The sequence below is a fragment of the Siniperca chuatsi genome, linkage group LG6 (genome assembly GCF_020085105.1).
Source record: "Siniperca chuatsi isolate FFG_IHB_CAS linkage group LG6, ASM2008510v1, whole genome shotgun sequence".
Classification (NCBI taxonomy): Eukaryota; Metazoa; Chordata; class Actinopteri; order Centrarchiformes; family Sinipercidae; genus Siniperca; species Siniperca chuatsi.
In genome coordinates this window covers 24,892,263-24,912,380 of record NC_058047.1, presented here as the reverse complement: position 1 = coordinate 24,912,380, position 20,118 = coordinate 24,892,263, and the positions used below count along the sequence as shown (strand labels likewise).

Genomic DNA, 20,118 nt, shown 5'->3' with positions numbered 1-20,118 from the left:
ATATCAGTAGGTGCCATCCTTTTTCAGGAAGGTTGCTAGGTGACCTTAATGGGATCTAACTGGCACAGGAAAAAAACATTCCTGTAAGCGAATCGGTACAATTACCAGTCGTAGCGGGGGCTTTGAGCTGATTTAGCTGCATGCTCTCCTAGGTAGGCCAGGTTGGCGGGAGAAGCGGAAACTCCACAGGGTGGGATTTACAGATGAGCTATCAGGCCTGCATTGAATGGTCACCACAGTGATCATCAGTGGCTTCCTTCAATCTGCCTGGGGCACAGTGTGAAATGGGAGCAGTGTGGTGACGTTGGGAAGCTAGGTGGTCTCAGTTTTAATGATGCCCTGCTGAGGTTGTCTCAGAGGGGGGACACTGTAGTATTGTACGGTAGTACTGATAAGAGGTGTTTCTGGAAGAATTGCAAACTATTTCACACAAATATCCCTGTTTTATTAGTTTGCCCATTGTCTACATCCCCGGGGTCTCGTATGCAAAGATCTACAGCAGCAGCGAATAGATTCTTGGATGGAGAACAAAGTTACTATCCAAAATAAACACACCCTGTGGTTTTCATTCTTATTAAATGATCTTACTCTACCTCTGGACAATGTAAAGTCTTGAGGGATGGCAAAATAATTTTCTCTTCTGTTAATGGATAATTAAGGAGATATACCAAAGAACTGTGGTGTACCAGATAAGCTGAATATTTTATACAATAGCACAATTAGAAAAAAAAAAGATTGGAACCAAGATGGGAGTCCTGTGCTGCGCTCAGGCTGCTCTCTGGACAAGTGAAGCCATTTTTTTTACTGCCAACTAGTCAAAGATAACAGCTGAGCATCAGAGTAAAGGGGTTTTCCTGAGATGGGTGAATTATCAGACTCTTGATGGAGCCGTGTTGCTGAAAGAGGCAGAAGGTGAAAGTGCTCCACCTCTGTAAATTATAAATTTAGCCTATCACCATGAGTACTTTAATTAAACTAATCAAATAGTTAATACTAACCAATACTTACAATTCAAATTTACTGAGACCCAAACTGGGCTTAGAAATCCTAAAAGTAGTTGTAAACCTAGCTATAAACTTAAAACATGTGAACACAGAGGGATCTTTCCTTTTATTAACGAGCACAAGCATAATCCAGAAATGCTGTATCTGAGATGACAGGGTCATCTGATGAGGACAATGTGAATGCAATACCATGGAAATCACCTGAGACAGAGGAGGGAAGTCTTCAATTTAGAGGGCACCATACATCATATGTTGGAGTTAGAGGGCTGAGGCCATAATGCTGAGTTAATTAAGTTTCTATGAGGTCAGTGCATCGCCTGAGAAGGTGAGTAGCTGTAGAATGGGGGTAACATGTGCACTGATGTTCTTAAGGGGTTAATACACTTCATAATAATAATCAAAAGCCATCATAATTGATTTTAGATTGTGCCACATCCAGAGCAATCCAACAATTTACATTTCAGCCCCATGACAATAACTCCCCTGCCGAACAGCACCCTTCATCCCTTAAAAATGTATATTTATTTAATTCTTTTTAACAAAAGCCATATGGGTTTGAAAAAATATCATAACTCACCAACTATTTCAATGGACTCTTTGTTGTAGAGTTTTTTGTTCCAGTAGAGCATCCGTAGGAAAGGAAAGGAGGTGAAAAGGACGAGGCATATTCCAAGGAACATGTAGCCTGTGAAACTGGCAAAATCAATCCCCTGTAAGACAAAGAACAACAATGTGTTAGACAACACAGTCTTTTAAGATAAAGAGTGCTCATTCAGATATGAGCATTAGTGCCTAGACATCAGTTTTGGTGAGAAAAAAGAAGAACAACAGTATGCAGTGATGATCTGCATGGTACTGACACAGTGAGACGAGTCATGTGAATCTAAGAAAGCATCATTCAGCTGAACTGAAGAAAAACTCTGGAAAAGGTTGTACACAGGTGCAGGTGTAACCATTAATCTATTCGTTATATCACTGTAATACAGTAATTAAATAATTACAGTTCTGTACGTTTGGCAAAGAATAGAGCTGTTAAGATGTATACAGTGGCATTATATAAAGTGGCATTATAAGCAATAAAATATATTTGAGAGCAGCCCAACGACATAAAAAAAGCAAAGAATTTGATTATTGCACACAAAAGGGTGGTGATAATTGCATTCTCAAGGGTTTTTCATGTCCACCAAGCTCTAGTTTGGCATGGAGCACATCTTACTTCCTGCATGAGTAAGAAATAGCGGCCCCCGGCTAAGGTTGTCCTCAAAATTGAGAGCTAATCTTTCCCAAAGGACACCATTTTATCAGATACATCCTTGGAAATGTGTCCTTGTATGACATCATCTATATAAAATACCATTTCTAAATGATAAAGCCTGTAAATAAAGCCTTTAAGATGTGTGTGATTTATACTGTCTTTCTTCCTTATACTTGCACAACATGAAGAATAGTGATAAAACTGGTTAATAGTGACCTCTACAGGATTTGCAATTTCAAGTTGCAACAAAAGATAAAAGATAAAGGTGGAGAGTAGGGGTGATACAATGAAACATGCAGCAGAACAAACCAGCACATGACAAAAACAAAGATATTCTCACATGCAACCTGAAAGATCTGAAATATCACATATCAAATATCCAATCAAGTTTGAGTATGAAGAATGTTGTGGCAGGTGTGCAACAGCTCTTAAACACTTCATCAATTGTGCAGTAGATTGAATGCAAAGGTTCCCTTCATGTCACACAATCTCATTTCATTACTATGTCACCTCATTGCCTCACTCATACAGCACAATTCTGACTAACTACTCCTTTATTCATGCCTCCAAAGAGACCTGCTCTCTCGGTCTGCTGTGACCCTCAGGGCAGCCTTGTGGGTTGAGGATAGCTGCTCATGCAAGCCTGGTATAAAAGAAGACTATTCCTAGAAACAAGAGACCAAAACTAAAAACCAAAGAATTGGAATATCTTGTATCGGTGTCTCAGTCCAAAAAATCTCTGTAACATATTTCCAATCATTCCAGTTATTCAGTAGCAAGACACAAGAGAGCAAACTACTGAAGAGTCAAAGTTTTGTCTGTGTGTTTGCTGCCGTAATGTGTCTCTGTTTACAGCCGTAACTGACTGTAAACTCTGGTGTGTCCATATTTCAGAGCCAGTGTCAACTCTTCTGACTGGTTGGAGGAGATCCATTTGGCAAGGGAGAGTCACCAGTGTCCCTCAATGAAATTATACCAAAAAGGAGGTAGAAAGTTTGTATGCGCCTTGCTACCTGGCTCTGTAACAAATCAAATACAAGGACACTCTGATGAGGGGCAGAAACGCCTAAACACACACTTCACAGCTGTGCCATTCTTTCCATCTCTGGAAATCCCGAAAATCCCCTCGACACAAACAAGCAAGCATGCAAACAAACAAACAGGCAAGCAAACCATGCATGCGCGCATAAGCTTTCCTTATCAGAGGCCAGACATGACTGAATGAGCGCGCTGCTGCTGTGTCCCTGCAGTTCTGTCACCTGGGAAACCGAGCCAAAACAAACCGGACAGCGGGCTGAGGGAGCCTGGTGTGGTAGGAGCTACAATATACCAGAGACCACATACTGCCTGCACCCGCAAAGGCTAAAATGTCGCACGCAATGAACAGATGCCACATCAAGGAGCTGGGAAAATGTCATGTCTTCTAGTGATGTAGCACTATGCTCCTCTGAGCATAAGAAGAGTGAAGGTTATGAGAAGAGCCTACAAGTCATTGCCCTTTTCAGACAGCTGCTCTGATTAACTCAGCAAAATGTTCTTACTGCTGTTTACGGACATCACTTTTGTCACAATATGTACAATAGAGAACAACTTGCCTCTTAATGGTTTTCCAAAATATCATGGGGTGATAGAGAATAATAATGTAGGAGTGTACAGTGAAGTCAATTTCATTCTTGTCCCAAATGTCAAAGTCAATAAATTCTATTAATGGGAAACACTGTTATATCACCCTCAGTCTGGTGGCATAAAGACACAGATTGCCACCAAGGTCTCAACCAAGTGTGATGTACGTCATTGAAGTAGAAGGTCAGGGACCAAGTCAGGCCAGAGATTAAGTCTGAACCCCTTTCCAACACCCGTACCAATAAATCAGAGTCACAAAGCACCCAAACAGAATCACTGGAGAAGGTCAGAGTTCGATGCATTACAGTTTATTCTTTCACAAGAAGTAAACCCGAGCAGGCTCCGGAGCCGAACTGAGGGTAACCGTTTCTGCACCGTCTTTTTACAATACACAAGTCCCCTCTACTGGGAATTTCCCTACTTACTTTTCTCAAAAAACTTTTCAGATCACCTCCGGCTATAATGGTATCTCGTCTAATAGTATTATGATAACATACAGCATGCATGAACATGTATGTAAGATAAGTAATACAAATGCAAATGCAGTTAAACTACGTCATCATCCACCACAGGCAAAGAGCTGGGCGTTCAGTTACATGGTTTCACACATTCTTGCATCAGAAGTGAAAGTGTCTCCTTCACAAGTTTAATCAGACACTAATCCCAAAGAAAGGGTCTCCAGTGTGCCCTAGCATGCCACTCTAGAAAACTGGAGCCAGACCGACATAAACTGCTGCTGAGGTGCAGGTGAGTATGTTGTAGCAATGGGAGTGCAAGAAGAGTGCTATTCTTATAGCAGTTGTGTTGCTTCTAATGACTATATGAACTATATGACATAGTTATATTTATGCAAAAAAAAGTATGCACAAGGAGGTACAAATTTAAAGTCAAAAACGTTTGGCTATAGGAAGACTCCTAATGCGACAGTATGTAACACTGGGCAGGTACCTTGGAATAGGAAGGTGTTGCAGTTTCTTCTCCGCTGTTTTGACATTTTTAATTCCTGTGATTTATGATGGCAGCAGCAAAAATATAAATTGGTTTCACTGCCACTATGTCTCCATTCATCATTGTCCAGCACATCAACATAAATAAGGGTCATGGCTTCACAACCGTATAAATACATAGAGAGATTGTGCTGAGCAGAGATAACACATGTACAATCCAGTAAACACAGATGATTACATTTACCCACAGTGCATACCCATAAAATACTTGCAAATGTCTGTATGTACACTATGAATGTGTATGTCCTGTAAAGTCTATATTAGGTCATGAATGTCAGAGCTTATATGAGGAATATGAAGGCTTTAGAAAAACTGCCTGCAACAACACACCTGCTAGTAAACTGTCATCTTAAGAGCTACAATAAGTGCATGACCGTGCAACACACATTTTTAGTTTTCCAGGATCTTTTATTTAACTTATTGTGTGAAGTGTCTTTGAGTATTTTGAAAAGCGCTCTATAAATATAAAACATAATAATAATAACAATAATAATAATAATAATTATTATTATTATTTTATGTATTGTTACCCAATGTTACTACACTTACCCACACTAATGTTTTAATTAAAGGAAAACATCCTCAACAAAGAAGATAGTTGAGTATTTTATGAACGCAGAAACCTCCAATTTAAGCAGATGGTTAAGGACCAACTTAAATGTCACCACTGAAGTTATGAAACCTTTTCAAAGCCAACTGTAAAAAGTTGAAAATCCAATGTGTTCATGCAAAAAATGTGGCTGTTTTTTTCTTTGTCCTTGAAGAGATTCCACCTTTGATATATGAAGTTTGCAACAACCATTTTAAATAAACAGCAGATTTTAACTAAGTAAATGTGGCACCGGTCTGAGATTTCTTAATTGAAGCACCTGGCGACTGCCAAGTTATGCTGGGTTTGTCGCTACCACCTGTGTAGAGGAACTGTGATTAATTGTTTTTGTTTGCTCGTATATTAAAGCTGAATTAAGTCATTTTGACCACTAGAGGGCAGAAAGACTCTTGAATCTAGTTCTTATGACTAACGTGTTAGCATACAACTGCCTACTTACATATATAGCAGGCACATTGCAACATGGCCCTCCCATTGGCTTAAGTCTAGACTAAGAAACCAAATGAGCTTCTAAAAGCTGTAAAGCTGCAGAGTTGGATTTTGAATTTTAGTGGAATTGACAGCATCAGAATCCCTTTCAAATTACAGGGAGTCATTTGATTTAATGTTAATATCAAAATACTGCTTATTGGAGTTTTAAAGTGGTGCTGTAGTCCCTATCTGTCGCAGCAGAGGTGTTTGGAATAATAATTGTCAGCCCGGTTTCTCAATGTTCATGTATTACTGCCATTGCAGTGATGCTTTTTTCATAATTACCCAAACACCTTGTCATAAATTGAGATTTTCAAAACAGTTAGCTGCACTCTTTATAGACTGAGGAGTAAGGTGCCAACCATGCTGCCAAAGCGGTTCATCTAATCATATATATACATATATAGGATCAAACTTCAAGAAACAGTGGCAGTGTTTCCAGTCCTTGGTGGTGGCTTTGTGATATATTTGATTATTTTTTCTAGTACAAAATCCTTCAAGGCCTAGAGGGCAATGAATCAATACAAACACAATAACTTCATCAATATAAACACAATAACTTATGAGGAAAAGTCTTAATGATTCATCTTTTGATCATGGCTATAACCTTAGTGACTTTTTCAGAATCTCCCAATGACACTCAAATGTAATTAAGTTACAAAGTCCATGAATCTAACTGATATTGCTGCCTCAATTCAAAAACTAGACTAGAGAAAGACTAGAAGTGACGTGAATCAATCCAGTTGACATGTTCCTCACCTGTCAGTACTTTACCATCTGTACAGCTCAAACAGCAATTTCCCCTTCATCTTATCATAAGTTAAGTCATAAGGAGCATTATGTTTGCTTTACTAAGTGTCAGGTTCATGTGTCAGATTACACCGAGCTGATCTGTTACAGTATATCAGTGCAAGTTTAGGCAGAGAGCTGTGAAAGTGCCTACTTCTTTGCGCAGGTCCTGATTTGATACTATAATCACATTGGGTGGATCTCCGACAGCTGTGGCAGCCCCTCCAATGTTGGTGAAGATTACTTCTGCAATCAGGACATGTCTGGGGTCTAGATTAAGCACCTCACACAACCTGCAAAATCAGATAGAGACAGAAAAGCCCTTTAGCCCCGATTAGATTGCAACGGGTGGGAGAAATAAATACAGGAATATAAAAAGGATATTGGAAGATAAAAAGCATTGGTCCTTTAACATCGTGGCTGTACAGGATATCCACCCTGATGCCCTGGTAACAAATTAGAGCACAGTTTGGCCCGAATCTGTGTTCTGTTTATCAGGTGTCTAATTTAAGTCAAGTCAGATATCAAATATATTCTGACCTTGTGGCAGCAAAAGCAATTTTGAGAACTCAACTCAATTCAAATTGAGTCCATAAAAAAATAGAGACACTAACAATGAGGGAGAGACAGAGAGACAGCTGATTTGTAAGACACTGCACTACAGTAAATTGTAGCTTATGTGTAGCAGTTCTGTTTTTAGAAATGTAATGTGTGTTTGCCTGGACTGGACTATGTTCAGCTTTTTTCAGAGAGAAGGTCGTGGTCTGTCGACTGATGCGACTATTTAAAGAAATACTATAGGGTTACTGGATACAAATCACTGATTAGATAAAAGAATATTAAGTTAAAAGCTAAGAAAACTTGTAAATGGCTGGTCATGGTTATAGATAATCATATCAGTATTTGACGAGAAATCCCTGTGATTACATTACTGATTACAGCTATACTGTACCTTATGGTGACAGGGGTGAAAAGCATCATAGTGGTCACATTGTCCAGAAAAGCAGAAAGAATGGCAGCGATGAGACAGAGGATGATGATCATTGGCCACACTCTTCCTCTGGATAATTGGTAAGCCTGCAGAGAGAAGTAATATGACAATGAAGTGGATAACTTGATTCATTCCCAGTACGAGTGCAGGGCTGATTTAAAATCTACAAAAACCAAGTCAAAGTAATCATTGAGCAGGGTTTCTGAGGATGAGTTACAACATTTCTGAAATGTGTTTCAGCCTTTCAAAGCATCAAGAATGTCATAGTTAATCATCATAAATGAGCGCTTTGATGCTTAAATTTCCATTATGAGTAGTAGCACTAGAAAGGGTAGTGTACTCAGATTCCAAAAATAGCCATATAATATTGAATTTTGACACAGATTCACACAATGCTAATATACCAGTCTTAGCCCCATGGGAGTGGCTCAGGACGGCCACCTTTTGGATGTAATAGTACGATGTGTCAGAGCTGCTAAGCTGTTCTCAGAGAAGGTATTTTAATTTGGAGTGCAGGCCCTTGTCCAACTCACACTTAAAATTCATGAGCCTGCATGATCCCTCTGTTCTCCAGGTCTGAGTGGTACTGTACCTGAAGGACAAAGGCATTCACCCTCCTTCACTATCTACGCAGAATATTCAGGATTAAAACTGAGCAACCCAGAGCTGTTTTTCTGATGGTAGGAAACCTTGACCTTGTACAGAGAGGATGAAGGTCTTATCTTCTACTGTAGAGTAACAGACTAATTTGAGAATGTGTATTCCTTTATTATTTGCAGGATACACGTAGTTTGACAGTATCGCACCAATAGAATCCAGCTAAAGTAAAATTAACTTTAGAGTCCTGAAATGGACTATAAGTTAAGAAAGAAACAATTTAAAGGCGATGTCTATCAGTTCATACTGAGATCAGCTGCAGTAAAAAAAAAAACTTGATTTGTTCTTCTCTAAATAAGAAATATTAAACAAATCCGGCTCATTTTAATAGACAGTACTGACCTGTTTTTCTGAACTTTCCCACAAAACAAATGTCATTCTTGTCAGCCTATAATAGTGCTGTACTTTTGAGTCAGGATGTAAAGCTAGGCATCAAAACTTGTTAGGTCATCTTACATTACAAAGGTCTTCACAAATCTTGGTCATGTCAGATAAGTCAACATAAAAACTACAGGCTTGTCATGTGTCAGCTAATTTCAGAAATAGCTCAAAGCCTGTCGCCTTCGAGACAACTCTAAAATACTAGTGGGCAGCTATTTTCACAGACTCGTCACTCAACATCCCACATGGTCAAAGCATCCAAATGGTATTACTAAAAGATATCAAATAAAACTGTATGTAATAACTGATATGATACTGTATACTGTCATGTTCAAAATGTCAGACTTTATCAACTGATTCAAGTGATTTTCTTACTAAATACTGGGACCCATCATTATTATCATACAACTCACCTTCACAGCACAATAATCAAAGAAGCCAGTCTCTGAAAAAATGGCCACCAGTACCATCTGGAAGAAACAGGACAGATTTGTTTAAAAACAAAAACAACCAATTTTCCATTATGTAACAAGATTATGTCACCCTGATATTTCAAATATAGTCACCACAGACAACAAGATGGTGCTCACATAAGAGATGGTGGCCAGTAAGACAGACATCTCCAATGTCCTCAACTTTCAGGATTCTAGGATATTCTTTTCACTGATACTGCATTATCACACCCATCATGGTAAGACAGCAAAATGAGTGCAAAGGTCAAGAACACAGTCCAAAAAAAGTGGTGATAACTCCAAACTGTTAATGAGTGATATAAAACTGAATTTTTTTTTTATCATACATAAATAGTTCAACATAATTGCTTTGTATGAAGAGTACTGTAGAACATATATTGTAGCACAATATGAAATGTGTTGCTTTTAGGTTTGGAATATTTTCAGAAATTCCCTCTGTTGTATTTCGCAGAATGAGATGAAAATTTCAGTGGCAGCTGTTGACAGTGGAAGTTGTCCAAAGGAAGCTACCATCTGTGGTCATGCATCAATATGAAATTTAGATATCACTGGCAGAATTATCTTTTCTGTGAATAATGAGAGTTGAATATTTTGTTATAGATGTGATCAGCTATAGAGTTATAATGTGTCTGAAAATAATTTCTTCATAGAAACTCTTCAGACGTGTTCTTCAATTCTAAACTTGATAGGAAATGATTGTTTGCATGGACAAGATTTTATATTGTCAATTTCACTTGCCTCCACAAAAACAGATTTCACTGTCAGTAGTTGGGAAGACCGATAGAAAGTGCATAAAGTGAAGTTACGATGTCAGATGGTGATATAAAATAAAGGAATACTAAATCAATTTTTCTGTTTACATTCTTACAAACCAGACTGTCCACAAGGAGATTTGTTGTGTAAATTAACATATGAAAAATATATTTGACTTTAGAGTCTAACCATGCCAAACAGAAGAGCCAGCGTCTCATAGTCAATCCACTCTACCACAGTAACCAGACTGGGCCGCTGTGGGAGAGACGAAGAAAATAATTAGATTTGACAGGGATTTATTAACAGTTATCAGATCTGTGAAGAAAAGGCAAAAAAGAAGAAAGAGTCAGAATACATTTATGTCAGATACATTAATCCCTAGTTGAGATCTGTTATTTTCAGTCCAGTGCTAAACTTCCTGACAAGTTTAATAAATGTATTTGTTGTAACTGCATTTCACTACTGCTATAACTCCTGCCTGGCCCAGATCCTGCCTTTGGGTGCTATAGGTCTTTTTCCAGACGACATTTTGACTTGTTACAGCAGGAAAAGCACAGGTGGAACTTGTAACACTAACGATGGCTCTGTTCCACTGAAGTGCCCCAGTGAGCCACACAGGCTCAATACCCCATAATTAATGTCATTAGATACACCTGTGCTTTCCCTGCATAACTTGAAACTTTGAAAACTATTTTCCAAGTTGTGATACTTTACTGACCTCCAGGAACTAATAAAAGCCCTTCTTGCATTCATTACGCACATTTCTTTCTTTCTTACTTAAAAACTTGGCTGTGAATTGATTGGCTTTTGACGAGTATGTGAACACAGGAGCAGGCGCACCCGAAACTATAAATTCTTCTGTTAACATAAATGAAGTCTGGCCTAATTGACATGGCAGCCATTTTGAATCCTTTGATTAGGAAACTCTACCAGGAAGAAGTAGACTGTAGCCCAGCTCTGTTCAACTTGCACATCATGCAATATCAATACTGCTTACTGAAAAATATGTATTAGAAGCAGAGAAGAAGTTATAGCACATGAAGGGTTAACTATATTGTTACTTGGCCCATACATCTCGCTACCAATTCAGCTAGGGTAGCTAGCTAACTTACAGCTATTAAGCTAGCAAATTAACTTTCTGGGTAATTTCAAGATTATTGTTCCCTAAAATTGCTGGCAGATTGCCAACTCATATTTTGACAAAAGTATAGTGTATAATCTAAGTAGTTCTAGGTATTACTGTTATTTATTTTACAGCTCACTAAAACAGAAGAGTAAAAGAAACTCACATCACCAATGACAGCCAGAGCAGCTAAGGCTGCCAAAGATCCCAGCATGGCTGCCAGAGTGCGGTGCACAATCTGAAAATTCAAAAGATTCACCAGAAACACTTAATTGAATGCCGAAGAAGGCTACAATATTTAAATATCAGCATTTAGATATACAGTAGACACCACCAACCTCGTTCTCTCTCTCCCACTCCCTTTCACATACAGTCCAAACACACTCTCACATAAACTGAACAATCCAACACTTTCAATCAGGCACATAAGCCACATTAAGTCAAATATTCTCCATTAACATCTATGACAAATCTGAAATTCTCTACTGTTGAGTCAAATGCCCTAATTACCTTCGGTTAAGACACATGAGTAGTATGACTTCATAGTCATTGCTGCAAATTGCTTTTATTCATTCATTTATTTTATATTGTTTGTATTTTTCTCGTGTGTCTGTGTTGTATTTAATTTCATGTTGCATTATTACCTTTCTCATGGTGCCAGTGTTTCATTTTTACTTTTTTGTATCTGTTATTAAATAAGTCTGATGCCAAAAAAACAATCATTCTAAAAATATGTCTGATTTACAGGAAAGATGAGTCAAAAAAAATCTTGTTGAGACCATTAGGTCTACGATGGTCTATCATTTTCTTCTGCATAAAATATCAAGAAATGCAGAACCTCGAGGGGATATTGCAGATAACTCCATGATGCTGTTAAGAGTCGCCCTCATCCACAGGGCTCCATCACCACTCTCATGTATGATGCATCCCATTATTAAAAATTGAGACCTGCGATAAGCTTGGATGTGTTATCAGACATCAGAGCTGCTCCTCTGACATTCATGCTGTTGCAATATATTGCAGGAAAGTAGGTCACTTTATGTATATTGGCAAATGCCGAGGCTGTTCCTCATGAAGAAACTAGGATCTGTGGCCTTTGTCTTAACCTAAATGGAAGATTTAAAAAACAAATTCTATTTAATTTGCATTATTGCAGTTTTATTGGCAGGTTTATTCTGGCAAAAGAAAGATGTCTGGTTAAGTCTGTTGTCTGTATGTTTGATGAGAACAGTCATCATCTTTAATGCATATTGACGTTGCTAAACAACTCAACACTAAACTGGGTCTTGTCAGTGAAGGTGAATAACAGCTCAGACAGTCTACAGACATTCAGAAACTTCTCTCTGTCTTAATACATCATTTCAGATGTTCATAGAAAAAGGAGAACAAAGGCATCCTCTTTTTCTGACTTGGCCTTTGTCAAGAATGACGAAAGCAAAACCGCGCTGTGATTCTGTATTTTAGACCTCTGTAAGAACATTTTACTAAAGTGCCCATTAATAAGAAGAAAATTGGTGTCCAATTACCAATACATTGAGAGATCCCTTTGTGTGAACTTATCATTCATAAAATTCTGAAAAATATCCTAAATGTGAGAGAAAGAATATGATCACTCATTAAACTAAGGTTTAATGGAGAAAAGCAAAAGTGAAACATTCACAAATAGAGACCTGACAGAGCTAAAGTTTGATGACATCTTGCTGATGTCTGAATAGTCATGCACTGTATGCTCTTCTACTTTAGAGACAATCCCTCGCACTTCCAATTACAGCCTCTGCATTCGGACCTGCCAGTTACAGAGATAACACATGAGAGTGTGTGCGGGGTGTAACTGTGCTGGCATCTCTCACAGCCCGCTGTTGACTTTCACATCATAGTATTGCCCCTGCCGGCACAGCTTAGTGAGTTCACACCTTGTCCTGCTCGCGTAGATTAGCCTGTCTAATTAAAACCAAACACTGAATGTAAAGGAATGGGAATTGCAAATGTATATCCAGGGAGCTCAAATCTAATATGTTTAGTGGGAAGCTAGTGAGCAACACATCAAAGTAGTGATAACTAATATGTGGGAAATTAATAATAATTTTGTTTCTATCAAGTCATTAATTAACACTGAATTACTGATTATCAATTGATTGATAATCAATCAATGACTTGTTACATATATGCTATGCATATATGCTATTATATTCTATTTCTAGTTATTAATATATTAATCATTTGTAATTATTGAGGTGATGCATTTTTTAAATATATTGTTAATGATTAAAAAAGCATTAAGTGTGTCAAAAACAAGTTGCTTTGTTGACGTAAGCACCGAAACATGAATTCATGTTACTTATAAACCTGACCACTATAAAACTATAAATTAAATGATAATGAATACATTTAAAGTAATGATCTAGTAATTATTATTGATTAGTATTTTGAATTAGTATGACACATTGAAGGCCTTGCATACCTATAGTAAATCACTGTGTGACGCTATATCAGAGATTTTGGAAAGAAATGTAGTTTCCCAGACATTTTGACTTCTCGTAGTAGAAAAAGCACAGGTGTTACTAATAAAATTAATGATGGCTCAGTTATTTTCAAGTGTCCCACTAAGTCATGACAGTGAGCCAGCGTGCACAATACCAGGACCCTGAAACTGAAGCAGCTAAATGGAACTGAGCAATCATTTCATTATTATTTACACCTGTGCTTTTTATACTGTGACATGTCAAAATGTCTTCAGTGAAAAAGGCCTTACCAGTGCAACACATCCATGGTTCAATTAAACAGAAGAGTGAGGGAGGTGTCAATCAAGAAAAGTCTGTACACACCTACTCAGTCGTCTAATCGAGCAAAACGAAAACATCTGTGGGAGATGTGCCATGGGTGTGCAGCCCCTTTAATTTGTGCTCACTGAACACACAAAAATACTAGACAGTATATTAGGTGTTGGAAAAATCAGAGCTTCCTCTGCTGTATTGTTACACATTTCCAACAAGGCAGCAGACACTGTATTGAAAACAAATCATCCACAGAAGAGCTTGAGCATCACAGGCCATTTACCTCAAAGATTATGAGAACATAAACCCCAGCCAGGATGATTCCAGCGATGGCCACCTGTGTCTCCACACTGACGTAGAGTGACTGGTGGGTCATGGATAACGGCACCACCTCGTTATCCTGCAGGAAGGCCTGAACCGTGATGACGATGGGGTCACTGTGCAGGAAAGGAAACAGCACAGCAGTGAGAATGATGTGCATGTTTTTCTTTCATTGAACATTATCGATCCCTAAACTAGACAATGTTGTCAGACATCTGTCACATCATGCTTATAATGTTGAAGTCTAGCAGAAGAGACAAAATAACAACACCTTACATTATTATATAATGCTGTCCAAGAAAACACCACATACTTAACAATAATGGAACATTATATGACGTTATATGGCATAAATTTACCTATTGCAAGGCATTTTAATTAAAATTTTTCAGTGCATAAGGATAGAAAAAGTAATGGCAGCCTGCAGAGAAGACGACTTTGAGAAGTGCTCAAAAGATATCTGGATAAACAAACTCGCCAGGGCGCTTCAAGGAGGAATTGTTTCTTGTAGATCTGACACAATGCATTTTATGAAACTTTCAGATGATCTGTGGTAGCTACAAAATGTTTTTTATGTAATAAATTAATGTTATTTGTGACATGACATTGATCCTTTACATAATATCTGTGTCGTCTGTCTACGTAATGCCATGCCTTTATTTCCTTTGAAATCGGTTTATGTATAACTGTATTATAAGCATTGAGCGTGCACACTAGTGAAGGCATTAGCTAAAATGTTTGTGCTTGATACTTAGCATAACTTAATATATATACAGCAAATGGTAACTGTAAAAGGTCTGCCTCAATCTGAAAATTATATAATAAACTTAACAGAGCGCAGTTGTATTTGATTGTATTAGTTGTATTTGATTTGTATTAGTGTTGCTGTAAATTTCCCAAAAAGAACATTTTGTATTTCTATACAGATAACCAACAGATTACCAACATCTCTAAGTCATCTGTCTTAAAGTTAAGTGCCCGTCGTTGTTCTTGCTCCATTTGTATGTTTCAATGTATGTTTCTGTATGTTTCAATGGGAAAAACCAATGGTTACAAAGTTGTTTAGCTTGGCGAGATGAGAAAAGTAGCATCAGTTGCTAGGTAACAGACATAAAACTTGATAAGCGATGTTGGATTGAGTATTTAGGATTTCCAAACCTGAGATAAGATAGGATGAAGTAAGATAAGATAGGACTCCTAAAGTTAGTTAGGATTTGCTTTTGTAATACTAAATTGGGGAAAGTCCTATCTATCTTAATTTAAGACATAAGATAGGAAGTTTCTGTTATATGGCCCCTGTTCTCTAAAGAGAAGTCAGACTGCCCTCCCTCCAGCAAAAATAAAGATTACATAACCTTTTCTTCCCCCTAATAATATTCATACAATCTCTTAGGAGACCATTCAAAGACGCCAATATGCATGTTAAAATCAACCTGTTCAAATCAACACAGTGTCATACAGTGTTTTGAGTACCTGCTGAGCATCTCAAATGTTTTTGTTAATAGTATCTGGTCACTTCGTTCACCATGTAGAGGAATGGTCCAATTATGGATCACCTGTTCACAAACAGCAGAAGATAAATGAGTTTGATTTTCACTAATCAAAACTTCACAGAAGATCAGAATCAGAAATACTTTATTGATCCCCGAAGGGAAACTCTTTGTTACAGCAGCTCGCCTTTACGTCAGATACAGCAAAGAAGCAAAATGTATCACATTGATGGCCTCACCTGCTGAGTCCTCCTCCTTCGTTGTCCCGACTGCTCAGTCTGCTCCACCTGGATCAGGATGTACTCCTGGTTAGTGAGGTCGATCATCCCTCCTGTGAAAGGCCCTCCCACCTGGAGCTTCAGCAAAGCGTTGTCTCTGAAATCTGTCAGGTTCATTGCTGTGGGACGTGGACCGTCAAGAGAAAAATGTGGATATTTTGAATGTGTGTTTGTGTATTTGAAAGGAGACTGGCACTACATCTTTTGCAGACGACTATTTCTTTTTTATTTCTACTTTTTGGAGAGGACTGATTAAATGCTCCATAAGAATAAGCAATCTCATAAACTGTGCAGTGTTTCTCTTCAGTCCTTTTCAGAATGTAGTGAAGACAATAACATCCTCCCTCCTTGAATATGACTCATAGATTGAAGTACACATTGAAACACAGCAGTAGGGACTATTTATTCACCTTTCAGGAATGCTACCACTCCCTCTTACCTCCCTCTTATCTTCTCCTGCAGCATTCACTCTGATTAAAGCCAGATGAAGACCCTTGTGGATTAAAAACCTGTCAAAGTTTTTTTCTGCTCCCATCTCTGCGTGCCCTTGTACTCAAAGTAAAACACAGCTGCATCATGTTCCACCCCTCTCCCTGTTAATTAAAGGCCTGCTAGGTCTTTTGCAGCCCACTTTTTTGTTTTAATTTCAGAACATAAAACACCAATGTGCATCGACAATGATGCAGTAGGAAAGGATACAGAAACTGTCTGTTGAAGAGACTGCCAACATCCTCCAGGGGTTGTCTCGATCTGGATACATGCTGAAGAACAGCTGAAACCAGAATACATTCATCAACATACTGTATTATTCACTCAATGCGTACACTTCCAACCAGAGATATTGAGATGCTGAGAAGAAGAATAAAAAAAGGTAAATATGCTGCACGCTACTCTAGAGATTCAGTAAACGCATATGTAGCAAAGTTGGCTTGCTAAACCACAGGTAGTAAAAGTCCATTGTGTGGTGTGTAATTTCATTTAATTAATTAAATCATTTGTAAGTGTAGGCTACTTTGTGTACCAGGAGTAGAGTTCAGAAGAACTTGTATTTATCAGAGTGCTAACTTGGTGGGTCTTAATGGGCTAACTAACTTAGTGCCAAAGATTTTTCTCTGCCTTCTGCCCAATTTCACTCTGGGATCAGCTTCATCTCTTTAATCTGAATAACAATTAAAGGAACAGTTCAACATTTTGGGAAATACGTTTATTCTTAAAATGAGAGGATTGATACCACTATGTCATGTGTGAAGTATGGAGCTAGAGCCAGCAGGCAATTAGCTTGGCTAGAATAAAGACTGAAGGCAAGGGGAAACAGCTAGCCTGCCTATCTCTAAACTTTAAAAATATGCCTACCAGCACTTCTAAAGCTCACTAATTAACACATTGTATCTTTTCTATTTAATCTGTAAACAAATGTAAAAACAACAATTAGTGGTTTAAGAGTCTTGTGTTCACAGTGAGGCTGCTAGCAAACCAGCCAGAGACGCTGCAGAGACGTACTGGATAAACTGTTATTTGTCAAGAAATAGTTCCAGCATGTAAATCCCTCTAAAACCACTAATTATTACTTTTTTATTTCTCATTAGTGAGCTTTAGAGGGGCCTGTAGGTGTATCTTTGAACTTCGGCCAGAGCCAGGCTAGCTGTTTCCCCCTGCTTCCAAACTTTATGCTAAGCTAAGTCCAGCTTCAGACTTAGCACACAGACATGAGAGTGATATTAATCTCCTCATCTCACTCTCTGAAAGAAAAAGAAATAACCATATGTCCGAAAATGTTTAACTATTCCTTTAATGGGGAAAAAAGAAGTAATAAAAATGAGTGAATAAAACTTTAAATTAGATTTAATGTAGATTTTTTTTAGCACAAACTTAAGTCAATTATTAGGTTGTTTTTTACAATATGATGCTAGAGGGACACATCCACTTACACTGCAGAGAACAACAATAGTAAAGATTGTGGCAATTTTGGAGGCTCTGAAGCAGCATCTGAAAAGACAAAAAAGTAGATAGTCAATAGAATGAAATGGAAGGGGTCGACATGGCTTCATATTAAGGGGTTAAAAGGAAGAAATGTTGGGAACCACCAGTATGTAAAATATTAAAGTCAGCCATAGTTTTCTACTAGCATGAAGGGTCTCACTCACCTCATACTACTGGTGAGTCTGAAGTTGAGGTTGAGGTTGTCCAGAGGGTCGTTCTTCTCCGTGGAGCCAGAGCGGGACAGGCTGGTGACCTCACTGCCCAGCCGATACCTTCTCTCCAGGTCCAAGGAGCCATTGTCCCAGGGCTCTTCCCCTCCAACAAAGCTGGGGTCATGCAGGGTCATGTAGGTTATACTGGAAAAGAATAACCACTGTCAGTCCCCTGGGCATCGCCCACTATAGTTTCAGTGACAGAAATAAACACTACACTGGTATTAAGGACACCAGCTGTGGATGTAAGCTCTTTAACTGAAAAATGTTTCTAATACTGAGCAGCAAAAACATGTCTATAAAACAAGCATCCTATAATCACAATTTCATTACATGTGTCGTGCACCACTGTCAATTGAATAAATGTAAGAAGGGTTGTACAATGATGTTATAAGTTGAGCCATTTCATTAAATGACTCTGCTAGCATGTCATTTTGATTCTGCCTAACATGAAATAATGAGCAAAAAGCAAAAACATGAAATCAAATTTATTTCTGAAAAAAGTTATATTCCAGTCAGACAACACAGATTACCTGTAAAACTGTTTCAGTAAAGATCAGATACACACTTTCAGATTATGGAAGTATTAAATGAATAACAAAGATATTATGAAATAAATAATCACAATAATCTGCCCTATAGGAAAAGTGTAATGAGATAACTTCTGTTATGAATTGGCGCTATATAAATAAAATTGAATTGAATTGAACTTGTGCGTCTTCCTCTGAGGGACATTTTGAGAATGAAAATGCTGCCAAAGTAATTCTGAATAAACCTGCTAGCTGCTGCAGCAAACACTGTCTCCTCAGTTTGATGCAGAATGAAGATGCCAGACACATGCTAACCTAGCTAGTTAGCGGGCTTGTTCGTTAGTATTTAGCTAGGTCGGCTAGGTAGGTCAGCCTCGTTGAGCTAAATAAAAAGAAAGGTAAGTTACTGTGTCTACTGTTTTCAGACTAGTTGGTTGATTCAGAATTACTTTCTGACTTTATGAAATAAAAATGTCCCTGGGAAAAAAAACATGAAATAAACGGGCATATTGAAACAAACAATTCTACAATGAAATAACAATGAACTAACAATGAATGTTGTTAATTTAAAAATAAGAACAATGAAATCACATTTCATCATAATGAGTTGAGATCGTTTATTTAATTATTACAGAAATTATTAGTTCATTTATACATTTTACACATTTATTTTCATGTTATTTATTTCAGTGTCTCATTTATTTATTTATTTAACATTGGATACTCCATACCAGACCTATAATCTAAAGCTTGAGCAATTACTCACCTGTCATCTTGAGAGAATCTCAGCAGAGGCGACCTCTCTGTAATGTTGGCTGAATTAGATTTTCCTCTGAGAATATTAACCACGCTGAAATTGTGCCTGAAAAAGAAAATGCAATGAAATACAATGAGTTTTAAAAAATCAAAAATACCTGAATCTAAATCTGTGCTTTTCAAAAACTGAAAAAACATGGTTTTTGTGAACTTTGACCCTTATAGAGAAGCCCTCAGCTGTCACGTCACAGCCATCAGTCACTGGTTAAAGGAGTTTGCCACACCCTTTATAACCCACGGGTGGCAGAACATGGGTGAGCAGCTGGTGACTCGACACCTGAGGAGATCATTAGGAGTTTCTTTTGTCACCCTGCTGCTGCACAATATCCCTGGGGCTCCTGCAGGCTGCCACCCTCAGGAGCATCACAGCTGAGTCTCAGCCAACAATCATATCCACATACATGCACTCATACACTCTCTATACCTGACTTTGCATCTGTCTTTCAAAGCTAAACACACTAACACATATACACATGTACATTTAAAGCTGCTCTTGTTGAGAATTTTTGATAAAGTGCCTAAGAAGCAGTACCGATGTCGTCCTCTGCCACATTAATGATTATTTTTTACTTAAAAAAAA

The 20,118-nt window shown here is 38.0% G+C and overlaps 1 protein-coding gene across 2 annotated transcripts in view; it reads right to left on the bottom strand.

Moving 5' to 3' along the window:
- oca2 (oculocutaneous albinism II) overlaps positions 1-20,118 on the bottom strand; it is a 50,221-nt gene that overhangs the window by 24,534 nt on the left and 5,569 nt on the right. For both annotated transcript variants that reach the window (XM_044200300.1, XM_044200301.1), the window contains exons 3-15: positions 19,489-19,584; positions 18,145-18,336; positions 17,929-17,986; positions 16,700-16,772; positions 15,962-16,119; positions 15,706-15,788; positions 14,195-14,348; positions 11,304-11,375; positions 10,204-10,269; positions 9,202-9,258; positions 7,712-7,836; positions 6,914-7,052; positions 1,582-1,714 (exon numbers count right to left, since the gene is read on the bottom strand). In XM_044200300.1, the coding sequence (XP_044056235.1) occupies positions 1,582-1,714; positions 6,914-7,052; positions 7,712-7,836; positions 9,202-9,258; positions 10,204-10,269; positions 11,304-11,375; positions 14,195-14,348; positions 15,706-15,788; positions 15,962-16,119; positions 16,700-16,772; positions 17,929-17,986; positions 18,145-18,336; positions 19,489-19,584 (1,406 nt within the window). The remainder of the gene's footprint in view (positions 1-1,581; positions 1,715-6,913; positions 7,053-7,711; positions 7,837-9,201; positions 9,259-10,203; positions 10,270-11,303; positions 11,376-14,194; positions 14,349-15,705; positions 15,789-15,961; positions 16,120-16,699; positions 16,773-17,928; positions 17,987-18,144; positions 18,337-19,488; positions 19,585-20,118) is intronic.